Below are 23,657 nucleotides of genomic sequence, written 5' to 3'. Positions count from 1 at the left end.
GCATTCACCTTATGATATCCAGTGGAACAACCACTTTACAATAGTGCATCTAACTCTTTTAAGGGGGGGGGGGTTAGAAGGATTACTTTATCCTATCCTAGGTATTCCTTAAAGAGGTGGGGTTTCAGGTGTCTCCGGAAGGTGGTGATTGACTCCGCTGACCTGGCGTCGTGAGGGAGTTTGTTCCACCATTGGGGTGCCAGAGCAGCGAACAGTTTTGACTGGGCTGAGCGGGAACTGTACTTCCTCAGAGGTAGGGAGGCGAGCAGGCCAGAGGTGGATGAACGCAGTGCCCTTGTTTGGGTGTAGGGCCTGATCAGAGCCTGAAGGTACGGAGGTGCCGTTCCCCTCACAGCTCCGTAGGCAAGCACCATGGTCTTGTAGCGGATGCGAGCTTCAACTGGAAGCCAGTGGAGAGAGCGGAGGAGCGGGGTGACGTGAGAGAACTTGGGAAAGTTGAACACCAGACGGGCTGCGGCGTTCTGGATGAGTTGTAAGGGTTTAATGGCACAGGCAGGGAGCCCAGCCAACAGCGAGTTGCAGTAATCCAGACGGGAGATGACAAGTGCCTGGATTAGGACCTGCGCCGCTTCCTGCGTGAGGCAGGGTCGTACTCTGCGAATGTTGTAGAGCATGAACCTACAGGAACGGGTCACCGCCTTGATGTTAGTTGAGAACGACAGGGTGTTGTCCAGGATCACGCCAAGGTTCTTAGCACTCTGGGAGGAGGACACAATGGAGTTGTCAACCGTGATGGCGAGATCATGGAACGGGCAGTCCTTCCCCGGGAGGAAGAGCAGCTCCGTCTTGCCGAGGTTCAGCTTGAGGTGGTGATCCGTCATCCACACTGATATGTCTGCCAGACATGCAGAGATGCGATTCACCACCTGGTTATCAGAGGGGGGAAAGGAGAAGATTAATTGTGTGTCGTCTGCATAGCAATGATAGGAGAGACCATGTGAGGATATGACAGAGCCAAGTGACTTGGTGTATAGCGAGAATAGGAGAGGGCCTAGAACAGAGCCCTGGGGGACACCAGTGGTGAGAGCACGTGGTGCGGAGACAGATTCTCGCCACGCCACCTGGTAGGAGCGACCTGTCAGGTAGGACGCAATCCAAGCGTGGGCCGCGCCGGAGATGCCCAGCTCGGAGAGGGTGGAGAGGAGGATCTGATGGTTCACAGTATCAAAGACAGCCGATAGGTCTAGAAGGATGAGAGCAGAGGAGAGAGAGTTAGCTTTAGCAGTGCGGAGCGCCTCCGTGACACAGAGAAGAGCAGTCTCAGTTGAATGACTAGTCTTGAAACCTGACTGATTTGGATCAAGAAGGTCATTCTGAGACCTTAATACACCTTAATAAACCTGTAGCGATCTTAACCTAACTCCTAGCGAACTTGTCAAGTGGTTCAGACCTCTTGGTGTAAAGGTTAAGGTGTTAGCTTGACAGTCCCTGGACCTGGGTTTGAGTCCCAGTCAGTGCTACCCTCTGAGTTCGCTATATTGGTGTCAGAAGTGGGAAGGCACCTGAGAGGCCGTCGTAGAGGCGTGTACACATGAGGGACTAGAGAAGCGTGGGGCCACACTTTCCCAAAGGAAGGGAGTAATGTAGCGACCTTAGCCCAACACCTAGCGACCTTGTCAAGTGGTTTGTAACTTTTGGCGAAACGGCTTGACAGTCGCTGGAACCAGGTTCGAGTCCCTGTTGGGGCTATCCTTAAAATTCACTACATTAGTAAGGGCTATTTGACCAAGAAGGAGAGTGATGTAGTGCTGCATCAGATGACCTGGCCTCCACAAGCACATGACCTCAACCCAATTGAGATGGTTTGGGATGAGTTTTACCGCAGAATGAAGAAAAAGCAGCCAACAAGTGCTGAGCATATGTGGGAACGCCTTCAAGACAGTTGGAAAAGCATTTCCAGTGAAACTGGTTGAGAGAATGTCAAGAGCGTGCAAAGCTGTCAAGGCAAAGGATGGCTACTTTGAAGAATCTCAAATATAAAATATATTTTGATTTGTTTAACACTTTTTTGGTCACTACATGTGTTATTTCATAGTTTTGATATCTTCTCTATTATTCTACAATGTAGAAAATAGTAAAAAATAATAATAAAACCTTTGAATGAGTAGATGTGTCCAAACTTGTGACTGGTACTGTATATACAGTGCCTTCAGAAATTATTCATACACCTTGACTAATACACACAATACCTTGACTCTACACACAATACCCCATAATGACAGTGAAAACATGTTTTTTGAAAAGTTAGCAAATCTTTTGAAATTGAACAACAGAAATATAAAATTTCCATAAGAATTCACACCACTGAGTCAATACTTTGTAGAAGCGCTTTTGGCGACGATTACAGCTGTGAGTCTTTTTGGGTGTCTCTAAGAGCTTTGCACACCTGGATTGTACAACATTTGCTCATAATTATTTTTTCAATTATTGATTGTTTATCATTGCTAGACAACCATTAAGTCTTGCCATATATTTTCAAGCCCGATTTAAGTCAAAACTGTAGCCAAGCCACTAAGGAACATTCAATGTCGTCTTGGTAAGCAACCGTTGGAAAGCAGACTAAACCAGGTTTTTCTCTAGGATTTTACCTGTGCTTAAAGCTGTATACTGTTTCTTTGTATCTAAAAATACTCCCTAGTCCTTGCGATGACAAGCATACCCATAATATGATGCAGCCACCACCATGCTTGAAAATATGAAGAGTGATACGTTTGGGATTTGCCCCAAACATAACGCTTTGTATTCAGGACAAAAAGTTCATTTTTTGCCAATTTTTTTGCAGTATTACTTAAGTGCATTGTTGCTAACAGGATGCATGTTTTGGAATATTTTTATGTGGTAGAGGTTTACTTATTTTCACTCTGCCATTTAGGTTGGTATTTTGGATGAACTACAATGTTGTTGATCCAGCCTCAGTTCTCATATCGCAACCATTAAACTCTAACTATTTGAAAATCACTATTGTCCTCATGGTTAAATCCCTGAACAGGTTCCTTCCTCTCCGGCAACTGAGTTAGGAAGGACGCTTGTATCTTTCTAGTGACTGGGTGCATTGACACACAACCCAAAGCCTAGTTAACAACTTCACCATGGTCAAAACGATATTCAGTGTCTGCTTTTAATTTTTATCTACCAATAGATGCATGTCTTTGTGAGGCATTGAAAAACCTTCCTGGTCTTTGTGGTTGAATCTGTGCTTGAAATTCACTGGTTGAGGGACTTTACAGATGATTGTATGTGTGGAGAACAGATGGGGTAGTTATTCAAAAGTCATGTTATCCACCAATATTGAACACAGAATGAATCCATGCAACTTAATGCGATTTGTAAAGTACATATTTATTCTTTAACTTATGTATGATTACCATAAAAGGGGTTGAATAATTATTTACTCAAGATATTTCAGCTTTTACATTTTTAATAAAACAATTCTACTTTGACATTGTGCTATTATATGTAGATCAGTGACAAAAAATCTTAATGTAATTAATTTTAAATTCATACATTATTTTAATAGCAGGTCACTGTAAAGTCCCTCTGAAGAGTATGAAGTTGTCAAGGCTCAGGAGAAGACCCAGATGCAGACAGTTTCGAAGTAACAAAAGTTTATTACAAAAACAGGGGGGCAGGCAAACGACAGGTCAAGGGCAGGCAGAGGTCAGTAATCCAGAGCAGAGTCAGAAAGGTACAGAACGGCAGGCAGGCTCAGGGCAGGCAGAATGGTAAAAACCCAGAAAACAGGGACTAGAGAAAGACAGGAGCACAGGAAAAACACTGGTAGGCTTGATGAAACAAAAACTGACAAGAGAACACAGGTATAAATATAATGGGGAAGATGGGCGACACCTGGAGGAGGGTGGAGACATGCACAAAGACAGGTGAAACAAATCAGGGTGTGACAGAATTAGGCTGTTTGAATCCTAAGCAATCTGCCTACTTATTGTTGGAAGTACAATAGACCAACATAATCACTGTAGTAGGTCAAAGCTGTGTGCTGGAAAACCTTGGTAGAGCATGGGTACACCTTGTGGTGCTGGTGAATTTCCTTTTCCCACACTTAATTTTTTTTTTGGTTTTTACACCGGAATGTGATTATACAACATAATACAGCAAAACACAGTAATAAAAGTACACAATAACAAATGACAAAATAAATAATGCATTTATGAGTATTTATTTAATATTAACAGCTGATTTTCCAGAGGGAAGAAAAAAACCAGAAACCCATTTAAACCAATATGGATTAAACTGGAAACATTTCCCCTGATCTCTTTAAACAAGACAATTGAGAAAGCTCCTGGAAAATGCACAAAATAATCAACATGTACCCATGAACTATTTACATGAAAATGTACTTTAAAGTTTAATAAATGGCAGTATAAATATGAAAACAGGAGTACTCACAGATTTGGAGCAGAACATACATAAGTGCTACTGATGGTGTGCATATCAATAAACGTAAGTTGTTTGTCAGCTCCACGTGGGCCAGTTTGACGAATTTCTTAGCTTCTCAAATGAAAGAAAGTGGCCCCTGAAAATGAGAAACGTTTACAACCTGTGCAACTTATCGAGTGCATTTGTACCGTACTACGGAAGAGGGTAACGACATCTTCCTTGAGAGTTTGAGGACTGGTCCCTCCAACTTTCTCTCCTCGGTAGTAGCAAGACGCACGCACAATACTAGTAAACGTCACACTGTCCCTTGCCACTCAACGATGCCCAAACAACCCCAAGGCCCTTTTAAGAGAGACCTAATAAATGACAATAAGCATGAGTGCCGGTGTGTGTGTGTGTGTCGGGAAAGGGGTGTCAAAAACTATACAAGAAAGAGAATGGTCAAAATCTCCCCTCAGGTAGACAGACCTCGAGTCGCACCGCATTATTTCCGACTCATGCACAAATTCACGTTGCTCATTTGACCAGAGAAAGTGAAATATTTATCGAAATTAAAATAGACGACGAACTGCTAATAATAAAAATGCAGGTATTCCGATACACGTGGCTACTAATTCAGTGCAGCTGCAGCGCGAGAGTCAGGAGTATGTTTTATAAAAACAGTGTTGACAGTGCTGAATAAAGACTTAAACATACAGCTCTTTGCTGTAATCTTTGATAGTTTCTCTATGGTCATAGTTTTAAAAGTGACTAAATCTCATGTAGGCATGTATCAAACTTTGCTGTGGAGTACTAGGCACGGTGATTTGAGCTATCAGATTGTCCAGAGCAGTAGGCACACTTGATTTACGCACAGCTCTCAGTGTCGGCCGGGTAGGCGGAGTTTGTCCCTTCAGTTCAGACAAATGAAATGGTTCAAAATGGAAACACTGCCTTTTCGGCGCACAGGGTTTCTGAATCAAGTGCACGTAAAGGCAAAAGCGCAAAGTCGAATAAATAAAAAATCTAGTAATAAAGGAGCTCAAGCCTTTATCGTCGGCTTTTCTACAGAAATGTTTGGTGATCGACTGGGAATACCTAGATGATCGATCGCGATCGACCGGTTGGTGACCCCTAATACAGGTTATTGATATTGAGAGGCGCCCACACATCAAACAGAACTACGCCCATGAGGAAATAACACGCATGTTTAACAGGTTCTCTATTAGACTAGTTTAAAAAGTTCGTTTTTATTTGATCTCAACCACATCTAAACATGAATTAACAATGCAATAATGATCTCATAGCTGTAAACATTGGGGGTAAAAAAGAAGCTAGAGCGCTGTGAATTTGCAGAGCAAGCAAAAGGCAGATGAAAGGCAGCTTTGAGCAGTCTTGAGCGATGAATAATTAATGATATGCTAATGAGTTGGTCGAGTAAGCTCAGTCAGGGCTGAGAAATGAAGTAGAAGTTAGTACGCGGTCAGTCGGCCAGGGGGTCTTTACGCGCTCCTTTAGTTTATGCTTTGTTTTGTGGACAATTCAACATCGCAATGTCTCCATTGGTGTCCCCTCGGTTTTTCTCTGAGATGGAGGTAGCCCGTCATTGCACAAAATACTCATGTTGGGTATTATTGGGGACGAAGGTTTATGATGTGACGGGATTCCTTCGAATGCACCCGGGTGGAGAGGCTCTAATATTACACAGGTCAGGGAGTGATATCAGCCTGGAGATGGAGGGACCCCCGCACCGCCATTCCGAGAACGCACGGCGGTGGATGGAACAGTACTACATCGGAGAGCTGGAAACAGACAGTAACGCCGATGAAACACAGGTACGGGCTATAATACTCTGCTCTGGTAGCCTACTCTAAAATGTAACCCAAGCATAGTTTCTTATCGAATCAAATCAAATTGTATTTGTCACACGCGCCACATACAACAAATGCTTATTTACAAGCCCTTAATAACCAACAATGCAGTTCAAACAATATAGTTAATATAATATTTACTAAATAAACTAAAGTAAAAGAAAATCGAAACAATCAAAAATAAACACAATAAATGTACATAACAATAACGAGGCTACAGGTTAGTCGAGGTAATTTGTAAAGTGACTGCATAGATAATAAACAGCGAGTAGCAGCAGTGTAAAACAAAGGGGGTCAATGGAAATAGTCCGGGTGCCCATTTGATTAGTTGTTCAGCAGTCTTATGGCTTGAAAGTAGACTACAGTAAATTAAGACGATGTACATGGCGGTGTGATTTTCACATCTGATTTGAGACACATTGCCTATTTGCATCTAACAACAATCTCACATTGCCCCTATTTGTAAACCACATGCATGTGGTTTACAAATAGGAGATGATGATGGCACAACAATATGCCTATTAACACAGTCAGTGGATTTGGGAGAAACTTTCCATTACAATAATGGTTGTAGGCTACATGCTAGTCAGTGGCGGTCGGTGCTGTTTAAGTTGAAGGCAGACAATTTTCTTTTTTTCATGAGCATGGCCTTTTCTATTACAGCATATTGGATGACTGTCATTCATATTCCATTCATCCAGTTCAATGTAACATTGATAGGTTTAGGCTACTACATGATACTCTAATTTTCCCTATACCCATCCTGTGGTTGCTACAACCTAGCCTATGAATGAAAGTTTACAATGTAGGTGTACACAGGTCGAGAGAAAGATTTAAGGTGACAGACAGTGACACATTCAATACCGCCTTGCATACTTGATTACACTAGGGTGTAATCATTAGTTCAACAGTTGCAAACAAGAGTTTCTATTGAACAAATTCAGGTATGTTTATTCCCGTTTCATTCCGTTTGCTTCTGTTTAAGAAACGTTTTTCAACAGAATCGGCTAAATGAATACACCCCTGATCGGACATAAACCCAGTTCACTTTTATAGCAGCCACGTTGTATTCCTTCTCGCATCTGCGCGCTCTCCTCCTCAAACCTTTTCCCTTCGCTTGTGGACTTCAATGCACAACACATCAGCTGTATGCAATAAGGCAAAAAAAACTTTCCAAGCCAAACCATGTCATAACCGCTACACACAGCCTACCTCGTTGTCACCATATTAGCTAAAGTTACGTCCTAGTCAACATAGCTAATAGAACTAAAGCGTTAGTAAACCCGCTACAATTATACAGTAACGTTAGTGTACAGTCAGTAAGCAGTTTAGCACTTACACCGGTGGGCCCGATGGCAATACATTTGTAAAACCAAAAGCTTACCTTGACTTGGAAGAGTTCAAGTGTTGTGTTGGATAGTCATAGCCAGCTAGCTAATATAGCATCCCTCTGATTGAGCTGGGTGTTTGAGTATGTTAAACTAGCTAGCTAGCTGCATTTGCTGGCAAAGAAAGTGAAAGTGAAAAACAAGACGAAATATAGTTCTCTCACTCTCTTGCTTCTCTATCATTTTTGAAGAAATTAATTTGTTAAAAACTGTTCAGCTATTGTCTTTCTCTGAGTCATCTATCACCACATTTTATGCACTGCAGGGCTAGCTAGCTGTAGCTTATGATTTCAGTACTAGATTCATTCTCTGATGCTTTGATGGGATGGACATGTCAGTTCATGCTGCAAGAGCTCTGATAGGTTGGAGTACATCCTCTGGATGTTGTCATAATTACTGTGTAAGTGAATGGAAGGGGGTGAGAACCATGAGCCCCCTAGGTTTTGTATTGAAATCAAATCAAATGTTATTGGTCACATACACATGGTAAGCAGATGTTATTGCGAGTGTCGTGAAATGCTTGTACTTCTAGTCCCGACAGTGCAGCAATATCTAACAAGTAATATCTAACAATTCAACAACAGATACCTAATACACACAAATCTAAGTAAAGGAATGGAATAAGAATATATAAGTATGTGGATGATTAGGGATGGAGCTGCATAGGCTAACATGCAATAAATAGTATAGAATACAGTATATACATATGAGATGAGCAATGCAAGATATGTAAACATTATTAAAGTGGCATTATTAAAGTGACTAGTGGTCCATTTATTAAAGTGGCCAATGATTTCAAGTCTGTCTGTAGGCAGCAGCCTCTCTGTGCTAGTGATGGCTGTTTAACAGTCTGATGGCCTTGAGATAGAAGCTGTTTTTCAGTCTATCGGTACTAGCTTTGATGCACCTGTACTGACCTTGCCTTCTGGATGGTAGCGGGGTGAACAGGCAGTCACTCGGGTGGTTGTTGTCCTTGATGATCACCCTCTGGAGATCCCATTGGTTGTAGGCGGTGCAGTTACCGTACCAGGTGGTGATACAGCCCGACAGGATGCTCTCAATTGTGCATCTGTAAAAGTTTGAGGGTTTTAGGTGACAAGCCACATTTCTTCAGCCTCTTGAGGTTGAAGAGGCACTGTTGCGCCTTCTTCACCACACTGTCTGTGTGGGTGGACCATTTCAGTTTGTCCTTGATGTGTACGCCGAGGAACTTAAAACTGTCCACCTTCTCCAATGCTGTCCCATAGATTTGGATGGGGGGTGCTCCCTCTGCTATTTCCTGAAGTCCACAATCATCTCCTTTGTTTTGTTGACGTTGAGTGAGAGGTTATTTTCCTGACACCACACTCAGATCCCTCACCTCCTCCCTGTAGGCTGTCTCGTCGTTGTTGGTAATCAAGCCTATTACTGTTGTGTCGTCTGCAAACTTGATGATTGAGTTGGAGGCGTGCATGGCCATGCAGTCATGGGTGAACAGGAAGTACAGGAGGGGGATGAGCACGCACCCTTGTGGGGCCCCAGTGTTGAGGATCAGCGAAGTGGAGATGTTGTTTCCTACCTTCACCACTTGGGGACGCCCCGTCAGGATGTCCAGGACCCAATATCACAGGGCGGGGTTGAGACCCAGGGCATCAAGCTTAATAATGAGCTTGGAGGGCACTATGTTGTTGAATTCTGAGCTGTAGTCAATGAACAGCATTCTTACGTAGGTATTCCTCTTGTCCAGATGGGATAGGGCAGTGTGATGGCGATTGCATCGTCTGTGAACCTATTGGGGCGGTAAGCAAATTGAAGTGGGTCTAGGGTGACAGGTAAGGTGGAGGGGATATGATCCTTGACTAGTCTCTCAAAGCACTTCATGATGACAGAATTGAGTGCTACAGAGCGATAGTCATTTCGTTCAGTTACCTTTGTTCCTGTACCCAAGAATGCAATGGTGGCCATCTTCTCATTCCAAGATGGCATAGCAGTCAGACGTCCTTTGTCCTCGACTTGTCGTGTCCCGTGTATATATATATTTACATATTTTCTTCGCATATCTTTTCATATTTTTTTCTTCTAAAAACTCAACTTCAAAACACTCTCCTGCAATCTGCCTCACCAATTAATTTGTAAAAAGTATTTTTCACCTCAAATCTGAAATCCACAACAGAAGCTAGCCAGAAGTTAGCCAGTTCACTGGCTAACGTTAGTATTCAGCTAACCACGGTTGGCGGTCATCAGCTATCCTTTAGCTCAAAAAGCTATCGCCAGTTTTGTACAACGCGACTCAGACAACATTTTCAGACAAGATAGAATGGCCAAAGGGGGCGGTGTTGCAACCTACTGCAGAGATAGCCTACAGAGTTCTGTCCTACTATCCAGGTCTGTACCCAAACAATTTGAACTTCTACTTTTAAAAATCCACCTCTCTAAAAACAGGTCTTTCACTGTTGCCGCCTGCTATAGACCACCCTCTGCCCCCAGCTGTGCTCTGGACACCATATGTGAACTGATTGCCCCCCATCTATCTTCAGAGCTTGTGCTGCTAGGTGACCTAAACTGGGAATGCTTAACACCCCAGCCATCCTACAATCTAAGCTTGATGCCCTCAATCCCACACAAATTATCAATGAACCTACCAGGTACCACCCAAAAGCCGTAAACACGGGCACCCTCATAGATATCATCCTAACCAACTTGCTCTTTATTAAATACACCTCTGCTGTTTTCAACCAAGATCTCAGCGATCACTGCCTCATTGCCTGCATCTGTAATGGGTCAGCGGTCAAACGACTTCCACTCATCACTGTCAAACGCTCCCTGAAACACTTCAGCGAGCAGGCCTTTCTAATCGACCTGGCCCGGGTATCCTGGAAGGATATTGACCTCATCCCATCAGTAGAGGATGCCTGGTTATTTTTTTTAAATGCCTTCCTCACCATCTTAAATAAGCATGCCCCATTCAATAAATTTTAGAACTCGGATCAGATATAGCCCATGGTTCTCTCCAGACCTGACTGCCCTTAACCAACACAAAAACATCCTGTGGCGTTCTGCATTAGCATCGAACAACCTCCCTGATATGCAACTTTTCAGGGAAGTTAGAAACCAATATACACAGGCAGTTAGAAAAGCCAAGGCTAGCTTTTTCAAGCAGAAATGTTCTTCCTGCAACACAAACTCAAAAAAGTTATGGGACACTGTAAAGTCCATGGAGAATAAGAGCACCTCCTCCCAGCTGCCCACTGCACTGAAGATAGGAAACTCTGTCACCACCGATAAATCCACTATAATTGAGAATTTCAATAAGCATTTTTCTATGGCTGGCCATGCTTTCCACCTGGCTACCCCTACCCCGGTCAACAGCACTGTACCCCCCACAGCAACTCGCCCAAGCCTTCCCCATTTCTCCTTCTCCCAAATCCAGTCAGCTGATGTCCTGAAAGAGCTGCAAAATCTGGACCCCTACAAATCAGCCGGGCTAGACAATCTGGACCCTTTCTTTCTAAAATTATCTGCCGAAATTGTTGCAACCCCTATTACTAGCCTGTTCAACCTCTCTTTCGTGTCGTCTGAGATTCCCAAAGATTGGAAAGCAGTTGCGGTCATCCCCCTCTTCAAAGGGGGGGACACTCTTGACCCAAACTGCTACAGACCTATATCTATCCTGCCCTGCCTTTCTAAGGTCTTCGAAAGCCAAGTCAACAAACAGATTACCGACCATTTCGAATCCCACCGCACCTTCTCCACTATGCAATCTGGTTTCAGAGCTGGTCATGGATGCACCTCAGCCACACTCAAGGTCCTAAACGATAGCTTAACCGCCATCGATAAGAAACAATACTGTGCAGCCGTATTCATTGACCTGGCCAAGGCTTTCGACTCTGTCAATCACCACATCCTCATCGGCAGACTCAATAGCCTTGGTTTCTCAAATGATTGCCTCGCCTGGTTCACCAACTACTTCTCTGATAGAGTTCAGTGTGTCAAATCGGAGTGCCTGTAATGTTGTCCGGGCCTCTGGCAGTCTCTATGGGGGTGCCACAGGGTTCAATTCTTGGGCCGACTCTCTTCTCTATATACATCAATGATGTCGCTCTTGCTGCTGGTGAGTCTCTGATCCACCTCTACGCAGACGACACCATTCTGTATACTTTTGGCACTTCTTTGGACACTGTGTTAACAACCCTCCAGACGAGCTTCAATGCCATACAACTCTCCTTCCGTGGCCTCCAACCACTCTTAAATACAAGTAAAACTAAATGCATGCTCTTCAACCGATCGCTGCCTGCACCTGACCACCCGTCCAGCATCACTACTCTGGACGGTCTGACTTAGATTATGTGGACAACTACAAATACCTAGGTGTCTGGTTAGACTGTAAACTCTCCTTCCAGACTCACATCAAACATCTCCAATCCAAAGTTAAAGATAGAATTGGCTTCCTATTTCGCAACAAAGCATCCTTCACTCATGCTGCCAAACATACCCTCGTAAATCTGACCATCCTACCGATCCTCGACTTCGGCGATGTCATTTACAAAATAGCCTCCAATACCCTACTCAATAAATTGGATGCAGTCTATCACAGTGCCATCCGTTTTGTCACCAAAGCCACATATACTACCCACCACTGCGACCTGTACGCTCTCGTTGGCTGGCCCTCGCTTCATACTCGTCGCCAAACCCACTGGCTCCAGGTCATCTACAAGACCCTGCTAGATAAAGTCCCTCCTTATCTCAGCTCGCTGGTCACCAAAGCAGCACCCACCTGTAGCACGCACTCCAGCAGGTATATCTCTCTGGTCACCCCCAAAGCCAATTCCTCCTTTCCTCCTCTCCTTCCAGTTCTCTGCTGCCAATGACTGGAACGAACTACAAAAATCTCTGAAACTGGAAACACTTGTCTCCCTCACTAGCTTTAAGCACTAGCTGTCAGAGCAGCTCACAGATTACTGCACCTGTACATAGCCCATCTATAATTTAGCCCAAACAACTACCTCTTCCCCTACTGTATTTATTTATGTATTTATTTTGCTCCTACTACTTTGCACATTCTTCCACTGCAAATCTACCATTCCAGTGTTTTACTTGCTATATTGTATGTACCTCGCCACCATGGCCTTTTTTGCCTTTACCTCCCTTATCTCACCTCATTTGCTCACATTGTATATAGATTTATTTTTCTACTGTATTATTGACTGTATGTTTGTTTTTACTCCATGTGTAACTCTGTTGTTGTAGTATGTGTCAAACTGCTTTGCTTTATCTTGGCCAGGTCGCAATTGTAAATGAGAACTTGTTCTCAACTTGCCTACCTGGTTAAATAAAGGTTAAATAAAATAAAATAAAAAAATCTTGAAGCATGTGGGGACAACAGACTGGGATAGGGAGAAGTTGAATATGTCCGTAAACATACCAGCCTGTTGGTCTGCGCATGCTCTGAGGATGCTGCTAGGGATGCTGTCTGGGCCGGCAGCCTTGCGAGGGTTAACACGTTTAAATGTCTTACTCACGTAGGCCACAGAGAAGGAGAGCCCACAGACCTTGGTAGTGGGCCGCGCTGGTGGCACTGTATTCTCCTCAAAGCGGGAAAAGAAGGTGTTTAGTTTGCCCGGGAGCAAGACGTGGCTGGTTTTCCTTTTGTAGTCCGTGATTGCCTTTAGACCCTGCCACATGCGTCTCGTGTCTGAGCCGTTGAATTGCCATTCAAGTGCGCAGATGTTGCCCTACCGGAGTTACACAGTAATAGTGTTACTGCTATTGGCTTCACGACTGACAATTGGACCAGCGATATCAGCCCCATGAGCATGCTGAGTCTGACAGCACAGTGGGTCGTCGAGGATTTCGTACTGAGTAAAGTCGTATTTCATGCTCATGAATGTGCTGGTTGTCATACCGCTGCTGCCATTTCAATGGCATTTGAGAACATGTTTGAAACTTGGAAACATGAACACACTAGCTAGCTCCATTTGAACAACTGACTCGAGAAATAAGCTCATCAACTGCGCCTGCAGCAGATGTGATACCCTCTGTCATGGCATTGAAACGCCTGCTCAAAAAAACTGCAGACAGGCTGTGAACAAGTGATTCGGGGCATTCTCTCATTACTGTCCTCTACTTTGATGCAGACAAAAAACAGGGTTTACTTGAACTGTTACATACACAGCTGGACAAGATGGAAATGGACACAGTGACAGTGCGCACCGAGGAAGAGAGGCCACGGACAAACAGACAGCTGAAACTTCACTGTTTGACATGAAATCCTGGTTGAGAATGAAACGACTGAACAAATTAACAATGAAACAGCACAGCAAGTAAGTGAAAGAAATAGGTTTTGATGATGTTTTACTGGTAATGGTTACATATGTAAATGCCAACAAAATAACGTTTTGGTCAGTGTGGTGTGTGTAAACTTTATTTAACTGGGCAAGTTCGTTAAGAACAAATTCTTATTTTCAATGCCGGCCTACACCGGCCAAACCCAGACGATGCTGGGCCAATTGTGCGCCGCCCTATAGGACTCCCAATCACAGCTGGATGTGATACAGCCTGGATTCGAACCAGGGACTGTAGTGACGCATCTTGCACTGAGATGCAGTGCCGTAGACCTCTGCGTCCGTGTGTGTATTAACTATTTAACTGTACTAGAATAGTTAAAAGGCCGCAAAAATTTAAAATATTGGTTATCGGTATTGTTTTTTTGTCAAGGAAAATATCGGATACCGGTATCGGCCAAAAATGTAATATCGGTGCATCACTACTTATAACACTAAGTTTCATTGGTCGACTCTGACTTTTGGAAACTGTTGCTACCTCTACAACCCCATCATAAAGTGTGAGTGTTGCGGAGAGGGGGCAAGGGATGCATGTGGTTGTCACTGCCTTGATCCTGTTTACTACAGTTAAACACTGTCACTCTATTGATCCTGTTAACCACAGTTAAACACTGAACTTCTCCCTTATGCAAGTCTTTATGCCTAAGTATGGCATTCTCCTCTGTGTCAAAGTCTTATTTTATCACATATCAATTCAAAACATTGGGTTCAGTTTCAATTGACAGACTTGTGTTTACAGTGCTGTCAGGGTTTTGTATTGATTATAGTGCTGGTAGTATAAACAAGAGTTTGGCGATGTGCCTCTTGACCCCAACCCTGTTTTGTTGCTCTCGGTTTGGCTACTCAGAGTGGCATTAGGCTACAACATACTGGACAGCACATCTTGTGTGTATGAGAAAAGGAAAATACACTAATCTGGCTTCTGGCTGGCTTCCGTGCATTGGCAGGGCAGAGCAGCTACGTCTAGTAAGATGAGGAGCGGGGGTGTGTGTCTATTTGTCAATAACTGCTGGTGCGCAATGTCTAATATTAAAGAAGTCTCAAGGTATTTCTCGCCTGAGGTAGAATACCTCATAATAAGCTGTAGAGCACAATATCTACTAAGAGAGTTCTCATCTATATTATTCGTAGCCGTCTATTAACCACCACAAACCGATGCTGGCACTAAGGCCGCACTCTACGAGCTGTATAAGGCCATAAGCAAACAAGAAAATACTCAGCCAGAGGCGGCGCTCCTAGTGGCCGGGGACTTCAATGCAGGCAAACTTAAATCCATTTTACCTCATTTCTACCAGCATGTCACATGTGCAACCAGAGCAAAAAAAACTCTAGACCACCTTTACTCCACACACAGAGACGCATACAAAGCTCTCCCTCACCCTCCATTTGGCAAATCTGACCATAATTCTATCCTACTGATTCCTGCTTACAAGCAAAAACTATAGCAGGAAGTACCAGTGACTTACTCAATACGGAAGTGGTCAGATGACGCGAATACTACGCTACAGGACTATTTTGCTAGCACAGACTGGAATATGTTCCGGGATTCCTCCAATGGCATTGAGGAGTATACCACCTCAGTCACCTGCTTCATCAATAAGTGCATCTACAACGTTGTCCCCACAGTGACCGTACGTACATACCCCAACCAGAAGCCATGGATTACAGGCAACATCTACACCGAGCTAAAGGCTAGAGCTACCGCTTTCAAGGAGCGGGACACTAATCCGGATGCTTAAAGAAATCCTGCTATTCCCTCAGACGAACCATCAAACAGGCAAAGCATCAATACAGGACTAAGATTGAATCCTACTACACTGGCTCTGACACTTGTCAGATGTGGCAGGGCTTGAAAACTATTACGGACTACAAAGGGAAACCCAGCAGTGAGCTGCCCAGTGACGCGAGCCTACCATACGAGCTAAATGCCTTTTATGCTCGCTTCGAGGCAAGCAACACTGAAGCATGCATGAGAGCACCAGCTGTTCCAGACAACTGTGTGATCACGCTCACCGTAGCCAATGTGAGCAAGACCTTTAAACAGGTCAACATTCACAAAGCCGCAGGGCCAAACGGATTACCAGGACGTGTACTCAAAGCATGCGCGGAGCAACTGGTAAGTGTCATCACTGACATTTTCAACCTCTCCCTGACCGAGTCTGTAATACCTACATGTTTCAAACTGACCACCATAGTCCCTGTGCCCAAGAAAGCGAAGGTAACCTGCATGAATGATTACCGCCTGAACCATTCACGTCTGTAGCCATAAAGTGCTTTGAAAGGCCGGTCATGGCTCACATCAACACCATCATGCCGGACACCCTAGACCCACTCCAATTTGCATACCGCCCCAACAGATCCACAGATGACGCAATCTGAATCGCACTTCACACTTCCCTTTCCCACATGGACAAAAGGAACACCTATGTGAGAATGCTGTTCATTGACTACAGCTCAGCGTAGTCAACACTATAGTGCCCACAAAGCTCATCACTAAGCTAAGGACCCTTGGACTAAACACCTCCCACTGAAACTGGATCCTGGACTTCCTGACGGGCCGCCCCCAGGTGATAAGGGTAGGCAACAACACATCTGCCACGCTGATCCTCAACACTGGGGCCCCTCAGGGGTGCGTGTTTAGTCCCCTCTTGTACAACCCGTTCACCAACGATTGCATGGCCAAGCACGACTTCAACACCATCCTTAAATTTGCTGACGACACAAAAGTGGTAGGCCTGATCACCGACAACGATGAGACAGCGTATAGGGAGGAGGTTAGAGACCTGGCAGTGGGGTGCCAGGACAACAACCTCTCCCTCAATGTGAGCAATACAAAAGAGTTGATCGTGGACTATAGGAAAAGGAGGGCCACCCAGACTATTTACATTGACCCCCCCTTTCATTTTACACTGCTTCTACTCACTGTTTATTATCTATGCATAGGCACTTTACAAATTACCTCGACTAACCTGTACCCCACGCACATTGACTCGGTACCAGTACCCCCTGTATATAGCCTTTTATTTTTTACTTTAGTTTATTTAGTAAATATTTTCTTAACTCTATTTCTTGAACTAAATGCTCAAACCAGTTTCGGTTTTCAAATCTGTTTAGGACTACTGACTGTCCAAACAGCAAGCTACAAGTGACCAAATCGAATTTGTGTGTATTCAGGCTAGGGTTGCACATTTTTGGGGAATATTCAGAGGTGGAAACTTTCTGTGGGAATATATGGGAATTATCGGAAATATATGCAAATGAATATTAATACCATTTAAGGAAGGACCAGTTGCGCTCTGAGGAGGCTGATGTTGGTGGGATTTGGAGGATGATGGAGGCAACAGGGGAAAGAGCCTCAGATCCACAAAGTCCCTTCCACCAGTTGGCTGATGAGATATGTTGGCACGACTGCCATATTGTATCACCATCCCAAATCCCTTGCTTGGAAGTGTACTTCGCCAGACTGCGAAGAACCTTTCCCCCATCCAGGCCAAGGTGGCGAGACACGGTAGTGATGACGCCATAGGCCTTGTTGATCTCTGCACCAGACAGGTGGCTCTTGCAAGCATACTTGAGGTCCAACATGTATGCTGCGGCGTGCATGGGCTTCAGCCAAAAGTCTTCACGCTTTTTGATGTATTTCAGAACTGCGGTTTCCTCTGCTTGGAGCAACAGTGAAGTGGGCAGGGCAGTACGGATTTCTTCTCTTCTCTTACAGTCTGAACATCAGACTGGATGGCATTGTCTCCCTCAATCCGTGCAATGGCTACTGCTATAGGTTTCAGGAGTTTCAGGCTGCTTACCACTCTCTCCCAAATACATCATCCAGGAGGATCCTCTTGATGGGGCTGTCCATATCGGCAGACTGTGATATGGTCATTTCTTGGAAAGACTCCTTCCCCCCAGGAGACTGTCAAACATGATGACAACACCACCCCAATGGGTGTTGCTGGGCAGCTTCAATGTGGTGCTCTTATTCTTCTCACTTTGCTTGGTGAGGTAGATTGCTGCTATAACTTGATGACCCTTCACATACCTAACCATTTCCTTGGCTCTCTTGTTCTCTTGTTGAGTGTATCCATTGTTTTCAGTGCCATGATGTCCTTGAGGAGCAGATTCAATGCATGAGCAGCATAGCCAATGCATAGCCAATGATGTGAGGGTAGGACTCCCACTTTAGACCAATGTGCCCTTCATGTTTGCAGCATTGTCTGTCACCAGTGCAAATACCTTCGATGGTCCAAGGTCATTGATGACTGCCTTCAGCTCATCTGCAATGTAGAGACCGGTGTGTCTGTTGTCCCTTGTGTCTGTGCTCTTGTAGAATACTGGTTGAGGGATGGAGAGGATGTAGTTAATTATTCCTTGCCCACAAACATTCGACCACCTATCAGAGATGATTGCAATACATTCTGCTTTCTCTATGATTTGCTGGACCTTCACTTGAACTCGATTGAACTCTGCATCTAGCAAATGAGTAGATAAAGCAGGACTGGTTGGAGGGGCAAAGAACATTCAGAAATCTCTTCCAATAAACATTGCCTGTGAGCATCAGAGGTGAACCAGTTGCATACACAGCTCGAGCAAGACATTCATCAGAATTTATCTGACTACATTCCTTCATTGAGTCAAAAACACTTCTGACTCCAGGAGGACCGTGGGATGTTGCAATCGATAAGGTGTCTGCTTCATCATTTTCACCTCGAATCGAAGTAGAGGGACTTTTGTCAGAGGTTGCTTGTTGTGAGCGCTGAGGGAACTTTATGCACTTGGCCAGATGATTCTGCATCTTTGTTGTATTCTTCACATATGATTTGGCACAGTATTTGCAAATGAACACAGCTTCCTTCTACATTAGCTGCAGTGAAATGTCTTCACACATCAGATAGTGCCCATGGCATTTTCCTGTAAAGATGAGTAAAAAAACAACATACAATTCCATGTTGTAACGTCTGCTTCCAACTCACACTCTCAAACACATGCATCCCCTGAACGCAGCTCACTCTCCAGATCCCAATCACCTGAATTCTGATCACCTGTTCACACACCTGTATGTCATTATCACACACTATTTAGTTCAGTTCTTTGCACCTCATCATTGTGAGGTATTGTTTGTTTTGTGACACACTTCTATTCGGAGCTCTGTTTTTCCCAGCAATTTAATCCGCCCGTGTATGATAGTTTTTGCCTGCCTCACTAATGACGCCTTTTGCCTATTCCCTGCCTGTACTTAGCTTATCGGATTTCCTGTTATCAACCTATTGCCTGATCTCCCGGACGACGTTACTAGCCTTTTCCCTGCCTGTACTATTGCCTTTTTGGACCCCCTGTGTATGACCTTCTGCCTGCCCCTGGACCCAGCTACCTGCCTCCTCCTGTGGTCCATTACAAATCAACACCTACTGCACCCTGCACTTGAATCCAGCTCTCTCTCCCATTGTGTTCATTACACATGTACAGATAAATAGTTAAGCAGTTAGATTAAACAACTCCTTTGTAGGATAAATGTTTTAAAATGAAACATGTATGGATACAGGTGCATTAACACTCCTCAGTTAGCAGGCTCAAGCAAGCTAAAACCCACATGGTAGCAAAAACTAACTAGCAGAAATTGTTAACAAGTTAGAAATAATGTAAACACACTTTGCTGTAGGCTACTATTTACTAGTTAACAAAAATAATGTATGTCATATAAAATATATTCACCCCACCCAGTATTGTAATAAAAACTTACCAGAAAGCATGTAGTCCTTGGCCCAGACAGTGTAGTAGTGTGGGCTCAATAGCATCTCATTAGTGTGCAAGATCTTGAGAATCAGCTGTACATGTGATGGAAGAGTGCACTGCACATGTGATGGAGGACTACACTGTGCATGCAGTAGGTTGCAATTACATTGAATTGGGGATAGTTTAACCAAAATATGCCACAAGACCTAAAATTGCCTTATGTGTATCCCACAAAAACAATTCACTGTTATAAGCTAACCTTTTGATGAATTTAAGCAAAATTACCCAAATTCCAGGGCTTAACTTTCCAGGGAAAATTTCCAGAAAAATGCTGGAAATTTACCGGAAAGTTTCCGACCCTTTGCAACCCTAGTTCAGACAGCAGTTATTTTCTGACAAGGCTACACTAGTTGTCATAGTAATGATGTGTTTGTGTTCAGTGGTGTAGGCTGATTGGTGGTGGTGCTAGTGTTTCCTATCACTCAGAAGTTATGTAGCAAGCTAAGGTAACAACAATGCCTGCCATGGACGTTTCTCAGTTGCTTTGCATTTTCAAAATCATTAGGGTAAGAACGTTTTTAAAGCCTCAAAGGATAAGATGATCCAACTTTCAAAATGAGTCCTTTTTGGCTAGCCACGGCAGTCAACTAGCTAGCTAGGTAGCTGTTTAGCTTTCTAGCATAATCACTCATTTGTTTGTAAACAATTAACAAGCTAGTTAGTTACCACATGTTCTTGTCAAACTGTCAACAGAGCAGCTAGCAAGCAACAAGATATTCCAAATAGCAGTCTAAAACACTTGAGGGCAAATAAATCAGATTTGACCATTCAGACACATGTCACATGGCCAGGAATCAGATTTGTATCGGATTTCAAACCATCTATAAAGGTGGTTTGAAATGTGTCTTGAAATATCCGATTCCATGTGCTTTTTGGCTGTTCAGACTGCAGGAAAAAGAACAGATTCTAATCGGATATGCAAATAAATAGTCTCTTTTTGAGTCACTTCAAACTGCCAATGTGAACACGGCTTCAGAGACTTACCCAAAAACAAACATGTAATGACTCAGGGGGTTGAAAACCTATCTAATCAAGATATATTAGTGTTTTATTTTTTGTATATATTTTTTTAATTGTAGCATTTTTTATCCACTTTGACATTATAGAGCAGGGCTGCCCAACCCTCTTCCTGGAGATCTACTGTCCTGTATGTTTTCAGTCCAACCCGCTTCCTGGAGATCTACTGTCCTGTATGTTTTCAATCCAACCCTCTTCCTGGAGATCTACTGTCCTGTATGTTTTCAGTCCAACCCTCTTCCTGGAGATCTACTGTCCTGTATGTTTTCAGTCCAACCCGCTTCCTGGAGATCTACTGTCCTGTATGTTTTCAGTCCAACCCTCTTCCTGGAGATCTACTGTCCTGTATGTTTTCAGTCCAACCCGCTTCCTGGAGATCTACTGTCCTGTATGTTTTCAGTCCAACCCTCTTCCTGGAGATCTACTGTCCTGTATGTTTTCAGTCCAACCCTCTTCCTGGAGATCTACCGTCCTGTAGGTTTTCAGTCCAACCCTCTTCCTGGAGATCTAATGTCCTGTAGGTTTTCAGTCCAACCCTAATTTAGCATATCTGATTCAGCTAGTTAAGGTCTTGTTGAGCAGTTAATTAATAGAATCAGGTGTGTTAAATTAGGGTTGGACTGAAAACCCACAGGATGGTAGATCTCCAGGAAGAGGGTTGGACTGAAAACCCACAGGATGGTAGATCTCCAGGAAGAGGGTTGGACTGAAAACCCACAGGATGGTAGATCTCCAGGAAGAGGGTTGGACTGAAAACCCACAGGATGGTAGATCTCCAGGAAGAGGGTTGGACTGAAAACCCACAGGATGGTAGATCTCCAGGAAGAGGGTTGGGCAGCCCTGTTATAAAGTATTGTGTGTGGATTGTTGACCAAAAAACGTCAATTTAATCAATTTTAATCCCACTTTGTAACAACAAAATGTGTAAAAAGTCAAGGAGTGTGAATACTTTCTGAAGGTATTGTATTTTTATGTGTGTGTGTGTGTGTATGCATAGGCTTTTGTGAATGGTGAATGTTGGCCGTCTGGCCTGATGTGGCCCTCCACAACTCTTTAGGACAGAGTGCCCTCTGAGAGAAAAAAGCTCCACCAGTGGGTTGATGATAACCTTTTGGGAGGAATTTGTGAGGGCAGTCGGTGGTGCCTCAGCCTCGAAGGAATGTTTCCTCTTTATGGATCTGAATCACATTTTTTCTCTCAAAGGCCTTATTGTCACTCATCCCCAGGGACATGACCAAGCATTATACAGCAGGCTACTGAGGGGGTGGAAACTAGAGCGCCTCAAACGTTCAGTTTGAAGCCGCCATCTCATCTCCTTTTGTAATTTGACAGCAGAATTAATCCATAAAGTATATTTTATCTGCTGTAGTTGGCCTAAGTTTATCATTGTGAATGCTAGTGTTGTTTAGCTTCTGCTTCCATGGAGACAGTTGTCACAAGCCTTCAATTAGCACACATCTTCATATGTAGGTCCCTCAGGTAATGCTCTACAACTGCTGGTTCAAGTCAAAGGGTGGTGAGGGAATAGGATGATGAGAGGGCCGGAGAGAGAACAGGTTGTGAGGTCCGATTGATTAAGACGCAACACAAACACAGCCGGCATGTTTCACCTGTCCTGTCTGAGGATGGCTGGCCTGCTCTGCCACAGTAATTGCAATAAGATGTGGCATGGGCCCCTGGGAGAGGCAGCAGGGGCAGAGTTGAAGAGGTGAGACTGTCGTCACCAGGATATAGAGAGATCCAGGGGGATGTCATTGGCTAGTGTGGCAGGGTAGTCCCACACATGAGGAGCCCTGAAGGCTGGCAGAGACACAGCTGCCTGTGGCAGTGCTGAGGGGTGGGGGATGCCATACTACACTGTTGCTTTATTTGTCTCTGCAGCCTCCTGATTCTCCTTACCCCTCCCCATCAGGAGAGCCAGGGATAGTCAGTTTCTCGCTCACAGACATCATTTTGTATGATTGCAGACCAACTCATTAGTGATGGGGGAAAACATCAATACAGGTATATTTCCTTTTTATTTTATTTTTTATTTTTTTTTTAAATAAATTTTATCCCCTTTTCTCCCCAATTTTCGTGGTATCCAATCGCTAGTAATTACTATCTTGTCTCATCGCTACAACTCCCGTACGGGCTCGGGAGAGACAAAGGTCGAAAGCCAAGCGTCCTCCGAAGCACAACCCAACCAAGCCGCACTGCTTCTTAACACAGCGCGCCTCCAACCCGGAAGCCAGCCGCACCAATGTGTCGGAGGAAACACCGTGCACCTGGCCCCCTTGGTTAGCGTGCACTGCGCCCGGCCTGCCACAGGAGTCGCTGGAGCGCGATGAGACAAGGATATCCCTACCGGCCAAACCCTCCCTAACCCGGACGACGCTAGCCCAATTGTGCGTCACCCCACGGACCTCCCGGTCGCGGCCGGCTGCGACAGAGCCTGGGCGCGAACCCAGAGACTCTGGTGGCGCAGCTAGCACTGCGATGCAGTGCCCTAGACCACTGTGCCACCCGGGAGGCCAGTTATATTATTTTTGACAATATATTGCAATATTATTTTTGACATTATGGTTATATTATTTTTGCACTAGTCGGCTGTATCTGTGCCACTTTTTAAATAGTGAGCCAACATGTTTTTAGCACGTATTTTCATGACTGATCAAAACTCACTTTTTCACTGCTCTCTCTTGTCCCTCTGCAGCAGACATGATCAGCAATATGTTTGGAACATCGAATCACAATAAAATCGCACTGATCAAAACTCACTTTTTCACTGCTCTCTCTTGTCCCTCTGCAGCAGACATGATCAGCAATATGTTTGGAACATCGAATCACAATAAAATCGCACTATCAAATCTCAATACATATAGAATTGTGAGAATCGC

General features: G+C 44.2%; 1 protein-coding gene and 1 long non-coding RNA gene across 2 annotated transcripts in view; one reads left to right on the top strand and one right to left on the bottom strand.

The window, feature by feature from the left end:
- Nucleotides 1-3,421: 3,421 nt before the first annotated feature.
- LOC139530112 (uncharacterized) lies at nt 3,422-5,206 on the bottom strand. The gene is made up of 2 exons (XR_011665953.1): nt 4,426-5,206; nt 3,422-3,765 (listed from the first exon to the last, which is right to left on the bottom strand). It is a non-coding gene; the product is annotated as an uncharacterized lncRNA (long non-coding RNA).
- A 243-nt stretch (nt 5,207-5,449) lies between these two features.
- The window catches only part of LOC139530111 (fatty acid 2-hydroxylase-like), a 38,905-nt gene continuing 20,697 nt past the window's right edge, over nt 5,450-23,657 (top strand). Inside the window, exon 1 of the mRNA XM_071326211.1 lies at nt 5,450-6,230. Within this exon, the coding sequence (XP_071182312.1) occupies nt 5,949-6,230 (282 nt within the window). The 5' untranslated portion in view covers nt 5,450-5,948. The remainder of the gene's footprint in view (nt 6,231-23,657) is intronic.

The sequence above is a fragment of the Salvelinus alpinus genome, chromosome 9 (genome assembly GCF_045679555.1).
Source record: "Salvelinus alpinus chromosome 9, SLU_Salpinus.1, whole genome shotgun sequence".
NCBI lineage: Eukaryota > Metazoa > Chordata > Actinopteri > Salmoniformes > Salmonidae > Salvelinus > Salvelinus alpinus.
Note: the sequence above shows the minus strand (reverse complement) of the source record. Positions and strands in the feature narration are given on the sequence as shown.